This window comes from Camelina sativa, chromosome 19, assembly GCF_030686135.1.
Source record: "Camelina sativa cultivar CO46 ecotype springtype chromosome 19, ASM3068613v1".
Classification (NCBI taxonomy): Eukaryota; Viridiplantae; Streptophyta; class Magnoliopsida; order Brassicales; family Brassicaceae; genus Camelina; species Camelina sativa.
This window is the reverse complement of record NC_141898.1, coordinates 5,844,720-5,862,473: the sequence shown is the minus strand read 5'-3', so window position 1 is coordinate 5,862,473 and position 17,754 is coordinate 5,844,720. Positions and strand designations below refer to the sequence as shown.

Below are 17,754 nucleotides of genomic sequence, written 5' to 3'. Positions count from 1 at the left end.
GTAATGTGATATTGATTTGATTTCATTTTCTCCTTGTGCAAGTCAACACATGCATAATTAAAGGAACTCAAATTCATTCATACAAAGACATTGAAAGAATGTGGTCTACCAAACTAACACCCTGATAAACAGAGAGAAAAAGAGAACACAAAAAGCAAGAAAGTTTCAGGTTTGACACAGTTGATCAACACACTTCTTCCGTTATATAACACAACCCTACATTCAGATCAATTTTCTTGTGTTACAAGAAGAAGAAAACCATGGAGATCAGAAGAACAACAGAAGAAGTTGAAGAGAATCATGTAATGCAGATTACAGGAACCAATGGCATAGTTCACAACATGGAGTTCATGCCCCAAGCTTACCTCAGAAACCAATACTCATCTGAGATTGACATTGATGAAGATTTCGTTTCCTCTTATCCTCTTGAAGACGCCCCTCTTCCCATCTTTCTCAAGGTTTCTCTTTCTCTCTCGGTTTCGATTTCTTTCTTTGAGACAAAGCTCATTGGTTTCACCTCTTTTCTTAACCTGCAGTTTGAAGATGTTGAGTATAGGGTGAGAAACAGCAAGGCAAGCTCAACAAACCTGGTGAAAACAATGGTGTCAAAGGTGGTAACACATACGAATCCGGATCCAGATGGGTACAAGCACATTCTAAAAGGCATAACAGGAAGCACGGGTCCTGGTGAGATCCTTGCGCTAATGGGTCCTTCGGGTAGTGGCAAGACAACTCTCTTGAAGATAATGGGAGGAAGATTGACAGATTATGTTAAGGGGAAGCTTACCTATAATGACATTCCTTACAGTCCATCTGTTAAGAGGAGGTTAGATAGAACCCTGAGTTGGATACTTCTCCTACCTAAATATTATTATGCACTAATCTTTTATTATTCTCCAGAATTGGTTTCGTGACACAAGATGATGTTCTGTTTCCACAACTTACTGTGGAAGAAACCTTAGCATTCGCTGCGTTTTTAAGACTTCCAAGTAGCATGAGCAAGGATCAGAAATACGCCAAAATAGAGATGATCATTAAAGAACTCGGCCTTGAAAGGTACACTTGGAATTAGCTAGAATAATCCAACTTCTAGTGAGTGAGAACTCGTATACTTTGTGCTTGATGATGTCCAGACACATTTCTTGTAAACACTAAACTAAATTTTTATTGAAACAAAAAAAACATGAAAGATGCCGTCGCACAAGAGTTGGAGGGGGTTTTGTCAAAGGAATATCAGGTGGAGAAAGAAAAAGAGCGAGTGTAGCATACGAGATTTTGGTAGATCCTTCTCTGTTGCTTCTAGACGAGCCAACTTCTGGACTTGACTCCACTTCTGCCACAAAACTTCTTCATATTCTGCAAGGAGTAGCTAAGGTATCAGCCTTTCTTTTACAATGCAAATAGATTACTACTAAGGTACTTATGTTTTTGAAAGATACGGGAGAATAAGAACCAATATGTCTTTTGCAGGCAGGAAGGACCGTCATCACGACAATTCACCAACCATCAAGCAGAATGTTTCACATGTTCGACAAGCTCTTACTGATATCAGAAGGCCACCCTGCCTTCTACGGCAAAGCCAGAGAATCTATGGAGTATTTCGCATCTCTGAGAATCTTACCTGAAATTGCAATGAACCCAGCAGAGTTCTTGCTAGACTTGGCAACGGGACAAGTGTCAGACATTAGTTTACCGGAAGAGCTATTGGCTGCCAAAACCGCACAGCCTGATTCCGAGGAAGTACTAGTGAAAGTAAGGATCACATTACGAATGTATTAAGAGTTATCATGGGACTCAATCCTAATGTTGTGATTTTGCAGTACTTGCAACAAAGGTACAAGACAGACTTGGAGCCAAAAGAGAAGGAAGAAAACCATAGAAATAAAAAGGCCCCAGAGCATCTTCAAGTAGCAATCCAAGTGAAGAAGGACTGGACGCTTTCATGGTGGGATCAGTTCTTGATTATTTCCAGAAGAACATTCAGAGAGCGGCGTAGAGATTACTTTGATAAGCTAAGGCTAGTTCAATCACTTGGCGTGGCCGTTGTGTTGGGTCTTCTCTGGTGGAAATCAAAGACAGACACAGAGGCGCACCTTAGAGACCAAGTAATGAATGAAACTACATAATTTTTGTGATTATACCATAGTTATAAGCCTACTAACTATGTGGTAAGCTTGTACTGCAGGTTGGTTTGATGTTCTATATTTGCATCTTCTGGACATCTTCATCCCTATTTGGAGCAGTATATGTGTTCCCCTTCGAGAAGATCTACCTGGTGAAAGAAAGAAAAGCAGACATGTACAGACTTAGTGTGTATTACGTATGCAGTACACTATGTGATATGGTGGCACACGTTTTATACCCAACATTCTTCATGATCATCGTCTACTTCATGGCTGGGTTCAATAGGACAATCCCCTGCTTCATTTTCACCGTGTTAACAATACTACTGATAGCCATAACTAGCCAAGTAAGCAGAGAAAAGATCGAGAACTTGTCTCTTTTTTCGAACTTAAAACATGTTTTTTTTTCTCCAATGTAACTGTAGGGTGCAGGAGAGTTCTTGGGAGCTTCAGTACTGAGCATTAAGAGAGCTGGTATGATCGCCTCTTTGGTACTAATGCTATTTCTTCTAACAGGAGGTTACTATGTTCAGGTACCAAAACTAATAACTTGGAATATGGATTATTCTTTTTAGTGAACCATAATAACAAGCTGGTTAATAACTGTTTACGCTCAAACAGAAAGTGATGCACTTTTGAACTCGAAATGCAGCACATACCCAAATTCATGCAGTGGTTGAAGTACTTGTCATTCATGCACTACGGCTTCAGGCTGCTTCTGAAAGTTCAATACTCAGCGGATCAACTTTTCGAATGTGGGAGCAAAGGCGGCTGCAGGACACTGCAAAGCTCATCATCCTTTGACACAGTCAACTTGAATGGCGGCTTACAAGAACTGTGGGTTCTGCTAGCCATGGCATTCGGCTACCGTCTCTGTGCATACTTCTGCCTTCGCAAGAAAATAAGCATTTGCCATCTTTGATAACAAGATGTAAACCAGAAAATGACAAAAGAAGTTCATACAGCTATTTCCAATTTTGAAGTCTCGTGGTTTGAGTGATGAAAGATGACTAAACTAGAAACAGCGGGGGCCGAAATTATCTGAAACGGTCTTAAATTAGATTATACTGTCATTCTCACGTTCAGTGTTAACATGATAATCAATATTCAGGAGAGAAAAGAGTGGCTAAACCTTCATCAATTCTTATTTGAAGCTTGTCATAAGACATCAAAGCCTTTTTGATCACATTTATATGCCTCTCTTCCCCTTGCGAACCTTCTCCATCTGAATCTATATGATTTCTTACTTGTCTGGTTCTTCTACGACTGCACCCGGTTCAAGTACAAATGCTTTCACCTTTTTGGCAGCAAGTCACTGCAAGCTTTAAGCCAAATTGACAAAATGAAAATGCAGTGCTTCTTTGCCCAAATTTTGTCTTTAAATTCGGTCGTCAAATCAGCATATATAGATCAATATATGTTCCAGTATCATTAGATCAATAATATAAACACCGCAAGAAACATCATCACCTACTACATTATGATGATTTTTAAGCTGGAAGGGGATTGCATAACACTACGTTAACCACTATAGACTCATTCCCCAGCTTTAACAACCTTTTGCTTCTTCCATTTATAAGCAGCATCAATAATCTTAAGATTCGTCGTATGTGATTCTTCTGGGAACAAATAATCAATGTATTCTTCATACCTGCCAAAGATTCAAACAAATGTTTTTAACATTAAGCTTTAGCATTCGAATCTCACATTTCAAAGATAAAAGATAAACAAATCGGTGAATTATATATATGCAATGCTTACTCTGTAGAGCCGTCTTCGCCACTGGTCGGCTTTCTCTTCTTGAGCTTCTTAGGGAGTTTTGATTGAACGACACTAACATCCCCAAGCTTACCAAATCCCGTCTCCATGTTAAGCCAATCCTCCAAAAGCGTAGCACGCTCTTCTTTAAGCTCTGGTGTGAAGTCTTTGTAGTATGTGTTGGCTCTATCAAAGATCGCTGAGTAGAAGAAAAAAAAAACAGTCAAAACTTGTCACAAGGAATCATCAAAATTCATAATATAATATGCAGCTTTAAACCTCTAGCACGTCTGATGCAGTCTTTTTTGCATTCAATAGCATCTTCTTCTTCTTCTTCCTCGTCTTCTTTGTGTTCCGCAGCAGAAGCTTCAAACTTTGCAAAGCTAATCCACACCTTGCAATGCTTTGTACGGTCCAAGAGTCGCTCATATAACACACGTGTCCTCTCTAGTTCCCCTTCTGATATCCCAAAATCAATGTACGTCTGCCACAAATAATATAGAGAATTTAATGACCCAATCGGCTCCAAAATCTGAGAAACTTTCAATTCTTTGGATGCTTTCGAATGAAAAAATATACCTTCCATAGCAGCTCGGGCATGTCTAAAGCAGGCTGAGATATTGCAAGTTCGAAGATAGCTCTAGCTCGTTCTGTTTCAGCAAGAGACATCTCAAACTCAGCATAGTTTCTCCAAGCATAGCAATTCTCAGGAGACCATTCAAGATAACGCTCGTATATTTTTCTACATCTATCTATGTTTCCCAACCGGAGTTCGATCTCAATGTATTTCTTGAATATCTGTTTTGCAGAAAAACAAAATCACACCAGTAAGTAAAAGATGAGCAATAATGTAGACCATTTCCAAATTAACCGTCGTCAGGCTTACCTTATTCTTTGGAGCTTTCCCAATCGCATTTCCTAATAACTGCCGTGCACCCGTGAGATTCAATTGCCTGATTTCATATTGTGCAGCGAGCAACCATATTTTGGCAAAAAAAAATTTGGTGTGGGGGATAAGCTTGAGGCATTCTCTGTAATGTAAACAGTTAGTCTAATGCTCCATGAGTGAAACGTAGATGAATGTAACTTCAAAATTTTCAGAATACCTGTAAACATCTCGGGTACGCTCCACATCTTCGGTCACATTCTTCATACAAAGCATAATTAATCCTACACCAATTAGTCACATCAGTGTCAGTGGTTGAGAAAACCGCAGAACCATGTAACGACAAAAGAAAAACAACAAAAGCTTTCCACAGAATGCAAGAATCTGATTTAGTAGGTTTATTTAGTGACCTTAATGTGCTAAACGATCGACAAAGATGATAGAACTAATAGCGGTCTAAGACAGCCAAACCCAAAAACAGTAAAGTTACACAAAACTAAACTTAACCTTCTTATGCAAACAACGATCAACATGAGAAGTTATTACCCAAATCTGTAAAGGATATAGATAGAAAAAGAAAAACTCACCAAAGATATATGTATCTTTGCCAGTATCGTTTCTCTTGGGCAGGTGGAACATTAGCAATAGCCCTCTCATAGGTTTCTCTTATCCTATCCTTGTTCTTTAGAGTCTCCTCTAACCTAATGTAATCAAACCACAAATCATAGTTCAAAGGGCTCTTCCTCAGTTCATCTTCATACTGAAACTTCGTATTGCCAACAATGGCGTCCTCAATCCCTTCCTTATCACCATATCGTTTCTCAAACGCCACAAACTTACTGTACAAAGTTTCAGCTCTTCCTTTGGGAATACGATCAAGAGCAAACTTGTAGATGAGCCTAGCCCGTTCTACTTCCTTGCATCGTTCTTCAAATTCAGCAAACTCCACAAAGAGAATCTCAGCTTCTTCTTCATCGTATGCAAGCTCCTTCTCGGCGCGTTCGAAGACTTTCCTAGCAAGCTCAACTTGACCACGCTTCATCTCAAACTTTGCATATCGGATATAAGCAGAAACATTCGGATGACAAAGAACAAATCTCTGGTAGATTGACCTAGCACGCTCGATTTCACCATACCTAAGTTCGAATTTAATAAAGCAGAGCCAAGCTTTTTGATCCGGTGACCAATTCATCCACCGCTCGAAGATATCTCTAGCTCCGGCGATATTGCCAAGTTTCTCTTCCATGTAGACATACTTATTCCAAAGCTGGTCCACTCGAGGGAGGATCGTAACAGCACGATCCCAAACGTTCCTCGCAAAGTCGACAAACTGGTTCTTCATCTCAAACTCGGCGTACTTGACCCAGAGCGTCTGGTTTTTGTAATCTCCTGCTTCTAAGGCTCGTTCCCACACGCTACGAGCACGTGCGTAATCCATCTGCGATTCTTCCCACTGCGCATACCTGACCCAAATTTGGGTGTTACATCTCCCCCGACGGATCTGGTCCTCGAAATCCTTCCGACGACGGAGTCTATAGTTGGAAAGTTCAGCTGAATCATTAATTGCCTGCATAGGCTGACGGATTTCAGCATCTTGCCTCTCTAGGGTTCATGTACCCTAGTTTACGGTCGGAATCTTCGCCGGAGAGCATGACGATCGCGTTTTAGTTTTGGAAAATAGGGAAATGGGATTTTTGAACACAAAAATATAATGGCTTGTTAATGGGCCTGAATACGTAAAATTCAGAGAAATTTTAAAAAGACCAAAGGCCCAATAGAGAAAGACAAGTCAATAATGACCTTGGCGCTGATCGAGAGCATTAAGCGAAGAAAGTGCGTGGGAGGATGGATCAATGTCAAAGGAGTGCACAAGCTCTGGAGTCTGGAGCTTGTCTTCGTTGCTGCTATCGGGTACTAGTTTCCTTGTCAATCAACAATAATGTGAGCAATTTAAATATTTAATAGTGTTAGACGGCCAGACATTTCTATGCCAGTTTCTATGTCATATAAAGTTATACTGCTTTTTTCCTTTCTGGATAAGAAGATGTAAGCAGGAATTCGCGATGTAGCATTAGAGTCAAATGATATAGACCATAAAACAGTTGGTAGTTTTGAGTATTGAGAGACATCATAATAATCCCATACAGAATAAAAAGCATTAAATCGTAATCATCATACAGACAAAAGTAGCAACAACAGTATTGTTCAACAATCACTTCATGTATCTCTGCAGGAATTTTCTGTGGAAGTCACTCCTGATTGTATCATTGATGAAGCGCTTAGGTGCTTTCATTTCACCACGTGCCTGGTTCTTGAAGACAACATCATCATCCCACCTGAAAAAGACACAAGTAGTTTTAACTATCTACCTTCAAACAAGTAATATATAATCCCAAGATATCATGAAGAAAGAAAAGATTTCAAAAGATGCTATCTACCTCCTTTTGACATTAAACGAAGTTGGAGCATTAAGCAGTGGGTTTCCTTTGAGAAGTTCCTCTTCCTTGGCGTTTAGCTCTTCCATCTGCTCCAGCTTTTCCTGGAAAATGCGCACGACACATTAGTTACCAACAAATAAAACATTAACTGTAGCAAGAAAGATCTTCCTCATGTCAAATATGTTAAAGAAAAACCTATCATATCCATTTTTAATAGTAATCTGAGCAGAAACATCATAGACAATAGCAACATTACCTTCCTGAGCCTCTCTTCCACTCTTTCTTTCTTTATCTGGTCGAGTTCAGCCATAAGAGCTTCAGTGTCGTCCTCGTCATCATCGTCACTTTCATCATCACTGAAAAAAAAACAAAAAGATTGTAAGATAACTTTGAAAGAACTAGAATATTGGGAGTCGACATAAGTCGTCAAACATTTTCCCCAAAATCAATTGTATTTTCTTAAACTATGGCCCAGATGAAAAGCAATGAGGTACAGTTAAAGCTTAGGTACCAGATTCCCAACCTTGATACTATTAACGAAATTTAAAGAACAACATAAAAGAACTGCAAAGAGGAAGACAAGAGTGGGAGTGATGAAGAATAGGCACCTTTCATCGCCACCTTTGTTATTGTTATCACCATCAGAATCATCAGCATCTACATTGCGAGCATAAATCCGATCTTCAGGATCCTTTTTAGAGCCTAAACATAAGGGCATCCAGGTTAGAAAACATATAATCAAACTATCAAATGTGACACAAATAACGGTCACGACATAAGGTGAAATAAATAAATGAGTTTCTCTAACCTTCCAGTAAAAGCTGACTTCCTCTTCTGCTATCTCTTTCATCTAAGGATTTAAAAAAAAAACTCATTAGTCCCATATCCAGTTCAACCAAAGGTAGAAGCTTTATTAGCAAAATCATAATGAAAGAGGCTTGAAATTTATTATCTTACCACTGTATGATTTGTCTTTGGAAGAGAAGTGTCTCCTCTCACGGTCTTCAAGCTCATCACGAAGATTTTTCTTCTTGAGTTCCTCTTGTGTGTGTTGCCCTTCCCTCCTGCCAAACAACACAATAGTTTGAGATACATGAGTATAGAATCTCATATACAGACGTGCTTAAATAGAAACCAGTATCTTTCAAATATCAAGTAACCCAAAGACAAAGTACTCTGTTGAATTCAATAAACCCTAGATTTCTGGACAATCTCATCTAAATCAAAAAACCTAAAATTTCAATTGAATTCACATGTAATCTAATTCGCACCGAATCAAGGGAAGAGAGAACAGTTTCGAAATCATACCTCGGCTTTAGAGTTGTGTGAGCGGCGACATCACGGGACGAATACTTCTGAGACGGACCAAAGATCCGAGCACCACCTTGCTCGTTACCTCCCTTAGCTGGAGCCCAGGTAGGTCGTGCTGCAGTCGTCATCTTAAGAAAACAAAAGCCCTAATTTTCCGATCAGAGAGCGAAATCAACCAAGATCGAGATAAGGGACGACGAAGATGACTCTCAGGCGCGTTAACGAGAGAGAGAGAAAGAAGTGGAAAAAAATAAAACGAGCCTTCAATTTATATTTTACGATCCTTTAATTGTGTATTAAGTATTAACCGACCTTAAGTACTCTTATCTTTTTTCCTTTTCGTTGATGCACCTTAATTAATTTTATTTTTATAGAAATTTGTAATAACCGACTTTTTCACTAGAATAATCTTTTTAAGTTTGTAATTTGTTGGTAATATAATCCAAATCATCAAATTTGTTTTTTGTTTAGTTTATACGATGATGATCGAACCACACAACCTTATATTAGTTAACGCTTACAACTTTGACCACTACCAACAAAGTGACACTTCTTCTCCTTATTATGAGTTACAGATTATTACAATTACAAAAGTGATTAGAGATTCTTCTGTCTAACACTTGACCAAACAACCTTCTTTTGACGATGATCTCGGTTTTGACTTGAGCACTTCCTTTGTTGATTTGGCACACATTTTGGATTCTGCCAAGATCCTACTCGCTGCTTTACGCCTTCGTTTAAGCTCTACATCCACCACAATTGTAGCTTCTTGAGCCATCTCAGCTTTCTTCAAGGCATCTTGTGTTGCTGCTTTTATATCTTCAATCTCTCTCTCACTCATCTCTAATGTCTTGAGTGTTTCATCTCTACAAGCTCTTAACGCTTCTGTCTCAGTTAATTCTTCAGCACCACTTTCTTTCACCTCAGCTGATGATGATCTGAAATCGGATTGTAAAACTGCAACATTTAACTGTTCCCTGGCCTGTTTCTCCGCTGCTTCTGCTTCTTGAGCCTCGAAAAGAGCAATCTTTAGCTCTTCTTCTAACAGCTTCAGTTCGGTCTTTGCATCTTTGGTTTCCTTTTTTAGCTTCTCAATGGCTTGATCCCTCTCTCTTTGCTCACTCTCTTTAAGCTCTGAATGTTCTTTCTCCACTTTTTGAAGCTCGAGGTTAAGAGACTCCATTAACATACACAGTTCACTCTCCTCTTCAGCTACTCTATGAATCGATTCCTTAGCAAAGCCCAACTCTGTAGTCACACCTCTCACACTAGTACTCAAATCTAAATCTTTCTCACCACTTCCCACATTCTGCTTAATTCCCAGCTTCTGACTGAGATGCTCAACCGTTTTCTTAGCTTCCTCAAGCTCTAACAAAGCCTCACTCTTGGTCTTCTCAGCATTCTTTATCTTTTCCTTCAACTTATTAACCTCTCTGTTCCAGAGACAGAGGTTTGTCTCATCCACCAACACTCCCTGCAACCACAACCAAATATATCACTACCAAGAAAGACAAAAGTTAATGACTATAGATTAACAAAGATATAATACCTGTTCTTGTCTCTTGCTGAGAGGTTTTCCTCCAGAGAAACCAGCGTCAAAGAGCTTCACCGCATCTTTAACAGTATTAAAAGTAGCCATTAAATCCTAAACTTTACCGACAAAGCAGATTTGGCTGTCTCTTAATAATACAGACAAGAGAAGGGACGAAAATAAAACACTGAGGATGCCCCCAACCAAGCTTTTAGCAGGAAAATTTTGTCTATAAGAAGAACTTAAAGAAGTAGCAATGACCTGAAAAGAAAGTACCCTTTTTTTCTTTAATTTCAAGAACCCCCAAGAAAAGAAACTGTGGATTAGGACGTTGTTGTACCTTAAGAACACTGTAACTTAGCTCAGTTCAGTACAGTAATGGAAGGAGGAAAGAGGGCAGCTTCGTCTCGTCTCTAATGTCCAATCATGCTCACGTGTCACGTACGTGCAAGTGAGAGCTCACGGGTCTCTCTACTTTTTTAAAAAGAATTACTTTATCTCTGCACTGCACGTGAAGTGCCTATTCTGAACCACATGACTTCCTTCCTCCTAGTTCAATTCTACTGAAACAAAGTGAGAGTTGTAGATTTTTAACACGTTTGAAAATAGTGTAAAAATTTTACCTTTTTGGAAGGTAATAGGTAAAATAGCACTTTACTTTTTTATATAGAAGAGTAAAATAAATACTTTACCAAAAGGAGAAATTGAGAAGAGAGATCCGAGTAGCTTCAGCCGCCTGCAACAAGGGTTACAAAACCCAAAAAATGAAAAAGCTGGGGAAGACGACTGTTGACGTTATAACGGTTTTGACCTTAAGATGAAAGGAAAAAAGAAAATATAGAGTAGAAGGGCCAAAATCAAACCAAAAGCAAATCCATATAATATGGGCTTTAGGCCCATTAATCATTGCTTTGATTCTCATACTTTCCCATCCAGAGGGAACCTTCTTTCCGAGAAAGAGTGTCTGTTCTGAAAGTGGTACGATAAAGTTTTTAATTTTATAAATAATCCAAGGTTTGGCTAAGCTAGCTCCAGTCTCCAGATAGAAGAGAGCATCCATGGCGCAATTGCTCTCATTTCGCGTGTATCTTTCTGCTGAAACGCAGAAAGCTTCTTCAGAGTCGTTGAAGCGAACCCGAAAGACAAGTAAACCATTTTCTGCTGGTAGAAGAGGTAAATGGTTCAACTTTTTTTTTTTTGGTTTCCTTGAGAGAAACTAGAAAACTAATGGCAGTGTCTTCAATCTCTGTGCTTTACTCGGAAATTTCTCGATATGCAGGTCAGGTGGCTCAGCCGAGGAAACCCCAGAATCTGAATTTGGAAGTTTCTCCACATAGAGCTGGTAGAGTAATCCATTGCTTCTGTTACCTTTTACACCGCCTCTATGCTTGCTGAGGGGTGATATTGTCATAGTGAGGTTCTAGGTTGAAATAGAATTGTATCGTTTAAGGAGTAGCTAGTGTTTGGAGTCTTTTTGTTTCGATTGCAATTAAGTTGTCCTCATTATCTTATATCTAACTGTTTGTGGGAGGCTTAAACAGTATCTGCAGTTAGATTGATGAGAATTGAGTACGGAGGTGCGTTTGCTGATCTTTTGAATGAGAAAGGAAAAGGCTCTGGAAGCAATGAGATGAGTTACGTTGAAAGGACTATCGGTTTTCGGACTCGCGATTTGGATGACCGGGATCTTAGACTTGTTAGTGTTTCCACTCTTATCTTATCTTGTTCCAGGCCACTTGGAAAATCTGTGTGTTTTCTAAAAGTCAGTTATCTGCAAACCGATTAGGTTACGGACGTTGTTGGAGGAACAATACGATGGAGGAGGTATCTTGATCATTTGATTGGTTCTCTTTGCCACAACGAAAGAACATTTCGAAATATGGAACCTCTTCTATTGCAGGTATCATTATCAATTCCCGTGTGAATTTATCTTTGTTGCTGTCAGGCGTCTCTTAAACCTTAAACCTTTGTAGATTCTCCGCATTGGTGTCTATGAGATTATTAAGCTTGATATGCCGTCATATGCTGTTGTAGATGAGGTATTAAGTTATAAGTTTTCTATTTATTTTCTTTCTCAATTTCCTCTATAAATAGTTCCAAAGGTAGATTTTTTTCTGATAGTCGTTCTTCTTTATTGTTATTGTTTACTTGCTCATGTGCAGAACGTAAGGCTTGCAAAGGTTGCCCTCAGACCTGGTGCTGGAGATTTTGTCAATGGGATTCTTCGTAAGCTAGTCTCACTTAAGGTTTCTCTTTCTTAAACTTGTTTCCGTGTTTTTCTCTTTAGTTGAACGTCAATCAAACAAAATTAAGCTTCTATGAATTCTGACGTAGGGATCTGCAGGAAAAAGACGCCCTTCCGTTACCTAAAGTGGAAGGGGATGATCGTGCACAAGCACGTGCACTTGCTACCCTTCATTCTCATCCGGTTGTAAGTTCGTCTAGCTATAGCCTCATCTTTTCTTGCGGTTTTAATTTGATGGTGTGAAATCGATTCTTTGAACTTGTGAGGCTCCTAAGTTACTTGGTTTAGCTGTGAAAATATCTATGTAGTGCTGAATAATTGCAATGAGGCCTCATTTTCTTTCCTTTCCTTACCCAGTGGATGGTTAGGCGATGGGTAAAGTATCTTGGGTTGGATGAAGCCACAAAGCTGATGACATGGAATAACGGCGATCCCGGATTTAGCTTAAGGTTAATCGCCAGATAACATTTTGCTTTCACAGAAGGAAAGATAAACTTATCAGCCGTCAGGCAGATAATACTGTTTTCTAATGATATCAGGGCCAATACGGGAAGGGACATTACAAGGGCAGACCTTGTGGAGCGTCTTGAAAGTTTAAAGGTGTTTTTCTCGTTTAATCTTTCACGTTCTTTATTCCTTATGAAATCATCATGTTTGTGTAAAACCAGGCACATGTTTCTTATAAGGCTTAGTTTTTTACTTCAAATGTGGCTTTCCTGTGCTGCAGGTTCCACACGAGCTATCGTTACATTTGGAGGAATTCGTCCGCATCAAAACAGGCTTGCAGGTGGTGTTATAATGTAACCCTAAATTGCCTCTTGTTGGCAATTTCCTTAACCCTCGTTTCTCCAAGCTCCTCTCTTTGCTTTTTTTGGCTGATAAGTTTCAAAACTGATAATTGGAACAGACTGTGGTGCAAGCTGGTTTACTCAAGGAAGGCTTCTGTTCTGTTCAGGATGAGAGTGCAGGTCAGTTTTAGTTTTGTAATTATTTGGTCTGCTCCTAAGAAAAAATACAGTCTCCTCTTCAGAAATTGTTCATGTGTAAACAAATTTAAGGTTATCCCAAATCCTCTAGTTCTTTTGGTAGTTAAATATCTATCAACGTCTGTTACTGCAGGACTAATAGTCTCGGTGGTAAAACCTCAGCCAGGCGAGAGGATAATGGATGCATGTGCTGCTCCTGGAGGAAAGACCCTATTCATGGCATCTTGCTTGAAAGGCCAAGGTAATATTACAAAGACTTGTGGTCCTTATATATTACCCTTCATTTTCCGAAATCATCTATTTTGGGAAACTTTCCTGTTATACTTGACTTTTTCCATCCTCAAACTGGCAAACTGCATCGGTCGGTTATAGGTATGATATACGCTATGGATGTGAACGAAGGACGGCTAAGAATTCTTGGCGAGACAGCAAAATCGCACCAAGTTGATGGACTTATCACAACCATACATTCCGATCTCCGTGTCTTCGCTGTAATTTAACACTATTTCAGTACCTGAACTTTTCAAGTTTGTAAGCTACTTACATACAGGGCTTGCTTCTAACTTAATGTATTTTTAGGAAACTAATGAGGTACAATACGATAAAGTTTTGCTTGATGCCCCGTGTTCTGGACTCGGCGTCCTCTCCAAGGTTAACATGAGAAGTTTTATCCAACTGTTTCCGCAGCAAGGTTTTCCTTTGCTAGTTGAATTGATCTGATCTGATTAACCTGTTCGCATTAATCTGTGTTTTGTAGAGAGCGGACTTGAGATGGAACCGTAACCTCGAGGACATGGTAGAGCTCACAAAACTGCAGGATGAGCTTCTTGATTCTGCCTGCAAGTATGCACTCTGTACATACATTTTGGTCAGTCACTAGATTGATTCTGAAAACTATTATGTGCGGCTTACCTGATACTTTTCTCTGTGACGATACTCCTGATTGAAATCTCATAGGCTGGTGAAGCACGGTGGGGTCTTGGTATACAGTACTTGCTCTATAGACCCTGAAGAAAATGAAGGAAGGGTCGAAGCATTTCTCCAAAGACATCCTGTAAGAATCTTTGTAGTCCATATTTGCTTTTGTTTAGAGATGTTGATATCTAACGACTAGTCTCTCTGCTTTTCACCAGGAGTTCTCCATAGATCCAGTAACTAGTTTTGTACCGTCGAGTTTTGTAACCTCGCAAGGCTTCTTTTTATCCAACCCAGTGAAACACTCCTTGGATGGAGCATTTGCAGCTCGTCTGATTCGAGCCTTATGATGTTAAAAGCTAAGCAACAGCAGCAAGCTTTCTTTTCTTTGCCTCCAAAAAGAGTCTGGGTTCCATTTGGATTCCATTTGCCTATGATGAGACGAAGAGAGCAAAAGAAAACACTTTTTTTTCTTCGTGCATCTTATTGTAGAGTTCGAGTTTAGGAGAGAACTGTAAAGTCGTTGACTCGTTGATGCTGAATTGTTTTGTCGATATGTAAACATCAGCTGTCACAAACAATATGAAAGGAATGGCTCATCGTTTGTGAGAGTTATTCCTATGTTTTAACTTTTTACAAGTTAATGGTTTAGAAAACTTAATAAATCCAGTTTAATCCGGTTCAGTGGGCATTTTATAAAGTTTGATGATGTTTTCTGAATAAATATATACTAAAAAAAGAAAAAAAATTAACATTTTGTGATCCAAGAATAGAGAAAATATATATGTATATATATATATATATTCCCTCCAACTGTGTTAGTTTGACAAAGAGAACCTCTATATATTTGCACCAAATATCGGTAGAACCTGTAGTAAGGCATGGTTCACTCTCCAAAAAGATGATGATACTTTGAGCGAAGATGTGTTTGTCTCGCAACGGTTGGTTTACCAAATGATCAGTGACGATCTTTCGAAATTATATTTGCAATTGGTGATTGTTTTGGTTGAGAAAAAATAGATTAAGGTCTGGATATTTGACAGCTGGTTTTCAATTCTTCCGCCAAGCTCCTAGCATGTCGATATAACTAGACTATCGAAACTCAGGACTAGTAGAGCCACAAACTGTACTTTTTTGGCACTACAAAAATTCGGTAATTATTAGTACCACGAAACGCTAATAATTATTTGTAGAGTTCAAGTTTAGTAGAAAACTATAAAGTCGTTAGATGCTGAATTGTTTTGTTGACATGTAAACATCACGCTGTTACGCACAATACGAATTTATCTCTCGATCTTGGTTGATTCTCTCATTTTGAAAACTTGAATGCCTTAAATGAGACATTGTTCCATTTCCATTCTGATAAGATTTGTTACAAATATTTTTGACGAATATTCTTTCTTGTAACATCAATAAGCAGTCTAGAATTCATATTTCACAATACATTCCAAAATTATTAGCTTCTAGTTAATTGAAGTTAGAACGATAGTGTAAAAACGAATCGGGCTATAAAGGCCCATACAATAGTTTGATTGATCGGGCTAATTATAAAATCAATCATGCAAAACGGACAAAAGCTAATATCTCTCTTATCACTATTTTTATCTTTGTACGATTTACTATTTCTGTCAGAAAGTGTTTACTTATATTCTTTGACTTTTACGTAATGTTGTTCATACTGAACCAAAAATAACTTTTAACTCTTGTATACATGATACATCTCTTGATTTTAAAGCAAAACAGTAGTATATATTTCAAACGCGTTTTCAAAAAAAACAAAATAACTATATACTGTAACATGTAAAAAAAACAAATTAACTTCAGATTTTGGCGTTTTCCTTGTCAGCAAAGAATCTTTCCTATTTCTTTACGTATAGACACTAAAGAGGAGAGAGAGAGAGAGAGAGAGAGAGAGAGAGAGAGAGTTATTATCTCTATATCTTTTATCTCTTTGATATCTCTGCTTCACTCTAGCTATCTTTCTCGTGATAACAACACAAGACTGTCACAGAGATCTTGGTCGGTGATCGGAGATGGAGTTCCGGGAGAAGCTTCTGAAGTTCAAGTTCCACATCGTCTTGGCTTTCGTTATATCTCTCCTCACCGTGGCTCTCGTCACTTATTCCCCTTGTTTCCTCACTGTATTATCTTACTTCTGGCCACTATTTGTCTCGACAGCTCTCTTTCTCGCCGCCATTTTCTTCTTCGCACGCACCTCCGACCTTCCGTCTTCATCTACCATCCCCGGCGAAGGCGCCGGCTTAAAAGTGGCGACGGAAGGGATTCTTGACTATGTCGTCGGCGGACAACACGAAGAAACTCTCTTCGGTAGTTTCACCAACCTCGACTAAGTATAAGATCTCTCTCTCTCTGTTTTTACAATTTCTCAAGTACTTTCGTTAGTTTCTTTCTTACTAATACTAGAGTAATATTTTTACAAATGTAATATTATTAGTTCACGGGGAATAAGAATAAATCTTGCTTTATGCTGTGAGGCGCGAGGCTTATATTTTTAGGTATCTCTCATTTATTATTATTTTTTTTGTTAATTTAAGTTACGTTACATTAATTTAAGTTACAAGTTACAAGTTTAATGGTATTTCTCTTTAAAAAAGGTATAATACAACTAACTAACTTATAAAGTAGTAAAAAAAATATGGTATGTTGCTAAAACAAGTGCACAATATTCGGATGATAAGTACTAAGATAAAGAGGTACTAAAACCATACAGACCATATAAAATGATGGGAGACCGATTAAAACCAAATCACTTGCCGCAGAACGATAATTTGCCACGAGTCTTTAGCTCCCTAAAAAGGTATCTCTCATTTATTTTATACTTTACATTTTACATTTCATTGATCGGATTTACTATTTAGTAATCAGATTTAGTTTCAAAATAATTCAAAATTTCTGATATTTTAAAATGCTGAACGACGTTAAAATCCGTGCCTTAACTTTTTTTTTTTTTTTACTATATTTCCTAATGCAAATTACAACCCACCGACGCGACAGCTTTCCATTTGTTTACTAATATAACGGAAGAAAACAATTTAAATGTTATCACTGTTTGTATTATAGTCAGAAATACAGGAGGAGTCCTTTATTTTGTTACAGTTTTTTTTTTAAAACAAATATGTATCTAATGATCATCATTAATTCGTTTTCAGATAAAATATATGAAAGTAGTATATTCTTACTTGTTAGATTCTATAAATATTAATTAGGTGAGGGGCTATCAAAGAGAAGAAAAAGATTAAATAATTGAATAGCTATCATATAGATTCGAACATGTTGGTACGTTCCTCACGTGCTCGAGCATGTAGCTCACTCACGAACAAATCTCGACCACTGGACCTAATTCTAAATTATCCAAGCTATCTCCAATACTACCGTATGAATTAAAATATGGTTCATCGGACAGGAGGGTGGAGGGACTAGGGAGTATATTGGCAGGCATCACTAGCTAGGCTCATTATCAAACATATAGGTAGCTCTCCAAGTCCGATATTTTATGTTTCTTTCATCGATCCATACTTGCAAATAACTATGGCTGGTTCA

The 17,754-nt window shown here is 38.4% G+C and overlaps 6 protein-coding genes and 1 pseudogene across 12 annotated transcripts; 3 read left to right on the top strand and 4 right to left on the bottom strand.

Moving 5' to 3' along the window:
* The first annotated feature begins 89 nt into the window (after positions 1–89).
* Positions 90–3,311, top strand: LOC104765096 (ABC transporter G family member 26-like). Of its 2 annotated transcripts, none has more exons than XM_010488767.3 (9): positions 90–458; positions 537–826; positions 901–1,056; positions 1,191–1,374; positions 1,471–1,752; positions 1,821–2,105; positions 2,186–2,470; positions 2,549–2,656; positions 2,776–3,311. In XM_010488767.3, the coding sequence occupies exons 1-9, from the start codon at positions 261–263 to the stop codon at positions 3,043–3,045; spliced, it is 2,058 nt and encodes a 685-aa protein (XP_010487069.1). In that variant the 5' UTR covers positions 90–260; the 3' UTR covers positions 3,046–3,311. The 2 variants fall into 2 exon arrangements, with proteins under 2 accessions (XP_010487069.1, XP_087358582.1); XM_087502456.1 differs by having other exon boundaries at positions 181–458; positions 2,745–3,311.
* Positions 3,312–3,483: 172 nt separating this feature from the next.
* On the bottom strand, positions 3,484–6,593 carry LOC104765095 (pre-mRNA-splicing factor CLF1-like). Its single transcript, XM_087502460.1, has 7 exons — positions 5,355–6,593; positions 4,988–5,051; positions 4,768–4,912; positions 4,461–4,679; positions 4,161–4,365; positions 3,885–4,080; positions 3,484–3,774 (listed from the first exon to the last, which is right to left on the bottom strand). Exons 1-7 carry the CDS (start codon positions 5,422–5,424, stop codon positions 3,660–3,662), a joined length of 1,014 nt encoding a protein of 337 aa, XP_087358586.1. The 5' UTR covers positions 5,425–6,593; the 3' UTR covers positions 3,484–3,659.
* On the bottom strand, positions 5,439–6,340 carry LOC147920225 (uncharacterized; annotated as a pseudogene).
* Positions 6,594–6,854: 261 nt separating the features above from the next.
* On the bottom strand, positions 6,855–8,901 carry LOC104765094 (uncharacterized). Its single transcript, XM_010488766.3, has 7 exons — positions 8,514–8,901; positions 8,163–8,269; positions 8,014–8,055; positions 7,814–7,907; positions 7,462–7,561; positions 7,206–7,306; positions 6,855–7,103 (listed from the first exon to the last, which is right to left on the bottom strand). Exons 1-7 carry the CDS (start codon positions 8,642–8,644, stop codon positions 6,980–6,982), a joined length of 699 nt encoding a protein of 232 aa, XP_010487068.1. The 5' UTR covers positions 8,645–8,901; the 3' UTR covers positions 6,855–6,979.
* Positions 8,902–8,999: 98 nt separating this feature from the next.
* LOC104765093 (WEB family protein At3g13190-like) lies at positions 9,000–10,855 on the bottom strand. Of its 4 annotated transcripts, none has more exons than XM_010488764.3 (4): positions 10,740–10,855; positions 10,388–10,610; positions 10,066–10,308; positions 9,000–9,990 (listed from the first exon to the last, which is right to left on the bottom strand). In XM_010488764.3, exons 3-4 carry the CDS (start codon positions 10,153–10,155, stop codon positions 9,130–9,132), a joined length of 951 nt encoding a protein of 316 aa, XP_010487066.1. In that variant the 5' UTR covers positions 10,156–10,308; positions 10,388–10,610; positions 10,740–10,855; the 3' UTR covers positions 9,000–9,129. The 4 variants fall into 4 exon arrangements, with proteins under 4 accessions (XP_010487066.1, XP_087358587.1, XP_010487067.1 ...); XM_087502461.1 differs by having other exon boundaries at positions 10,066–10,130; positions 10,740–10,844; XM_010488765.3 differs by having other exon boundaries at positions 10,388–10,607; positions 10,740–10,842.
* LOC104765090 (uncharacterized) lies at positions 10,835–14,858 on the top strand. 3 transcript variants are annotated; one of them, XM_087502457.1, is made up of 17 exons: positions 10,835–11,220; positions 11,327–11,389; positions 11,589–11,743; positions 11,834–11,947; positions 12,021–12,086; positions 12,210–12,293; positions 12,392–12,478; positions 12,650–12,741; positions 12,832–12,892; positions 13,020–13,079; positions 13,200–13,260; positions 13,412–13,519; positions 13,651–13,769; positions 13,858–13,929; positions 14,036–14,121; positions 14,236–14,332; positions 14,412–14,858. In XM_087502457.1, exons 1-17 carry the CDS (start codon positions 11,106–11,108, stop codon positions 14,541–14,543), a joined length of 1,572 nt encoding a protein of 523 aa, XP_087358583.1. In that variant the 5' UTR covers positions 10,835–11,105; the 3' UTR covers positions 14,544–14,858. The 3 variants fall into 3 exon arrangements, with proteins under 3 accessions (XP_087358583.1, XP_087358584.1, XP_087358585.1); XM_087502458.1 differs by having other exon boundaries at positions 11,038–11,220; positions 14,036–14,146; XM_087502459.1 differs by lacking the exons at positions 10,835–11,220; positions 11,327–11,389; positions 11,589–11,743; positions 11,834–11,947; positions 12,021–12,086 and having other exon boundaries at positions 12,250–12,293; positions 12,382–12,478.
* A 1,240-nt stretch (positions 14,859–16,098) lies between these two features.
* On the top strand, positions 16,099–16,679 carry LOC147920224 (uncharacterized). The gene has a single exon (XM_087502455.1). It carries the CDS (start codon positions 16,227–16,229, stop codon positions 16,542–16,544), a length of 318 nt encoding a protein of 105 aa, XP_087358581.1. The 5' UTR covers positions 16,099–16,226; the 3' UTR covers positions 16,545–16,679.
* Positions 16,680–17,754: the final 1,075 nt, after the last annotated feature.

What these genes read in the sequence shown, in the direction of transcription:
- LOC104765096 (XM_010488767.3), top strand. Translation starts at nt 261, where the DNA reads ATGGAGATCAGAAGAACAACAGAAGAAGTTGAAGAGAATCATGTAATG. An exon ending in AGTCCATCTGTTAAGAGGAG is followed by an intron (nt 827 to 900) that starts GTTAGATAGAAC and finishes ATTATTCTCCAG; the next exon opens with AATTGGTTTCGTGACACAAG. An exon ending in CAGGAGGTTACTATGTTCAG is followed by an intron (nt 2,657 to 2,775) that starts GTACCAAAACTA and finishes CTCGAAATGCAG; the next exon opens with CACATACCCAAATTCATGCA.
- LOC104765095 (XM_087502460.1), bottom strand. Translation starts at nt 5,424, where the DNA reads ATGAGAGGGCTATTGCTAATGTTCCACCTGCCCAAGAGAAACGATACT. An exon ending in GGAAAGCTCCAAAGAATAAG is followed by an intron (nt 4,680 to 4,767) that starts GTAAGCCTGACG and finishes TCTGCAAAACAG; the next exon opens with ATATTCAAGAAATACATTGA. An exon ending in TGCCCGAGCTGCTATGGAAG is followed by an intron (nt 4,366 to 4,460) that starts GTATATTTTTTC and finishes TATTTGTGGCAG; the next exon opens with ACGTACATTGATTTTGGGAT.
- LOC104765094 (XM_010488766.3), bottom strand. Translation starts at nt 8,644, where the DNA reads ATGACGACTGCAGCACGACCTACCTGGGCTCCAGCTAAGGGAGGTAAC. An exon ending in CACACAACTCTAAAGCCGAG is followed by an intron (nt 8,270 to 8,513) that starts GTATGATTTCGA and finishes GTTGTTTGGCAG; the next exon opens with GAGGGAAGGGCAACACACAC. An exon ending in AAGTCAGCTTTTACTGGAAG is followed by an intron (nt 7,908 to 8,013) that starts GTTAGAGAAACT and finishes CCTTATGTTTAG; the next exon opens with GCTCTAAAAAGGATCCTGAA.
- LOC104765093 (XM_010488764.3), bottom strand. Translation starts at nt 10,155, where the DNA reads ATGGCTACTTTTAATACTGTTAAAGATGCGGTGAAGCTCTTTGACGCT. An exon ending in TCAGCAAGAGACAAGAACAG is followed by an intron (nt 9,991 to 10,065) that starts GTATTATATCTT and finishes TTGTGGTTGCAG; the next exon opens with GGAGTGTTGGTGGATGAGAC.
- LOC104765090 (XM_087502457.1), top strand. Translation starts at nt 11,106, where the DNA reads ATGGCGCAATTGCTCTCATTTCGCGTGTATCTTTCTGCTGAAACGCAG. An exon ending in CATATGCTGTTGTAGATGAG is followed by an intron (nt 12,087 to 12,209) that starts GTATTAAGTTAT and finishes GCTCATGTGCAG; the next exon opens with AACGTAAGGCTTGCAAAGGT. An exon ending in TGTTCAGGATGAGAGTGCAG is followed by an intron (nt 13,261 to 13,411) that starts GTCAGTTTTAGT and finishes CTGTTACTGCAG; the next exon opens with GACTAATAGTCTCGGTGGTA.
- LOC147920224 (XM_087502455.1), top strand. Translation starts at nt 16,227, where the DNA reads ATGGAGTTCCGGGAGAAGCTTCTGAAGTTCAAGTTCCACATCGTCTTG.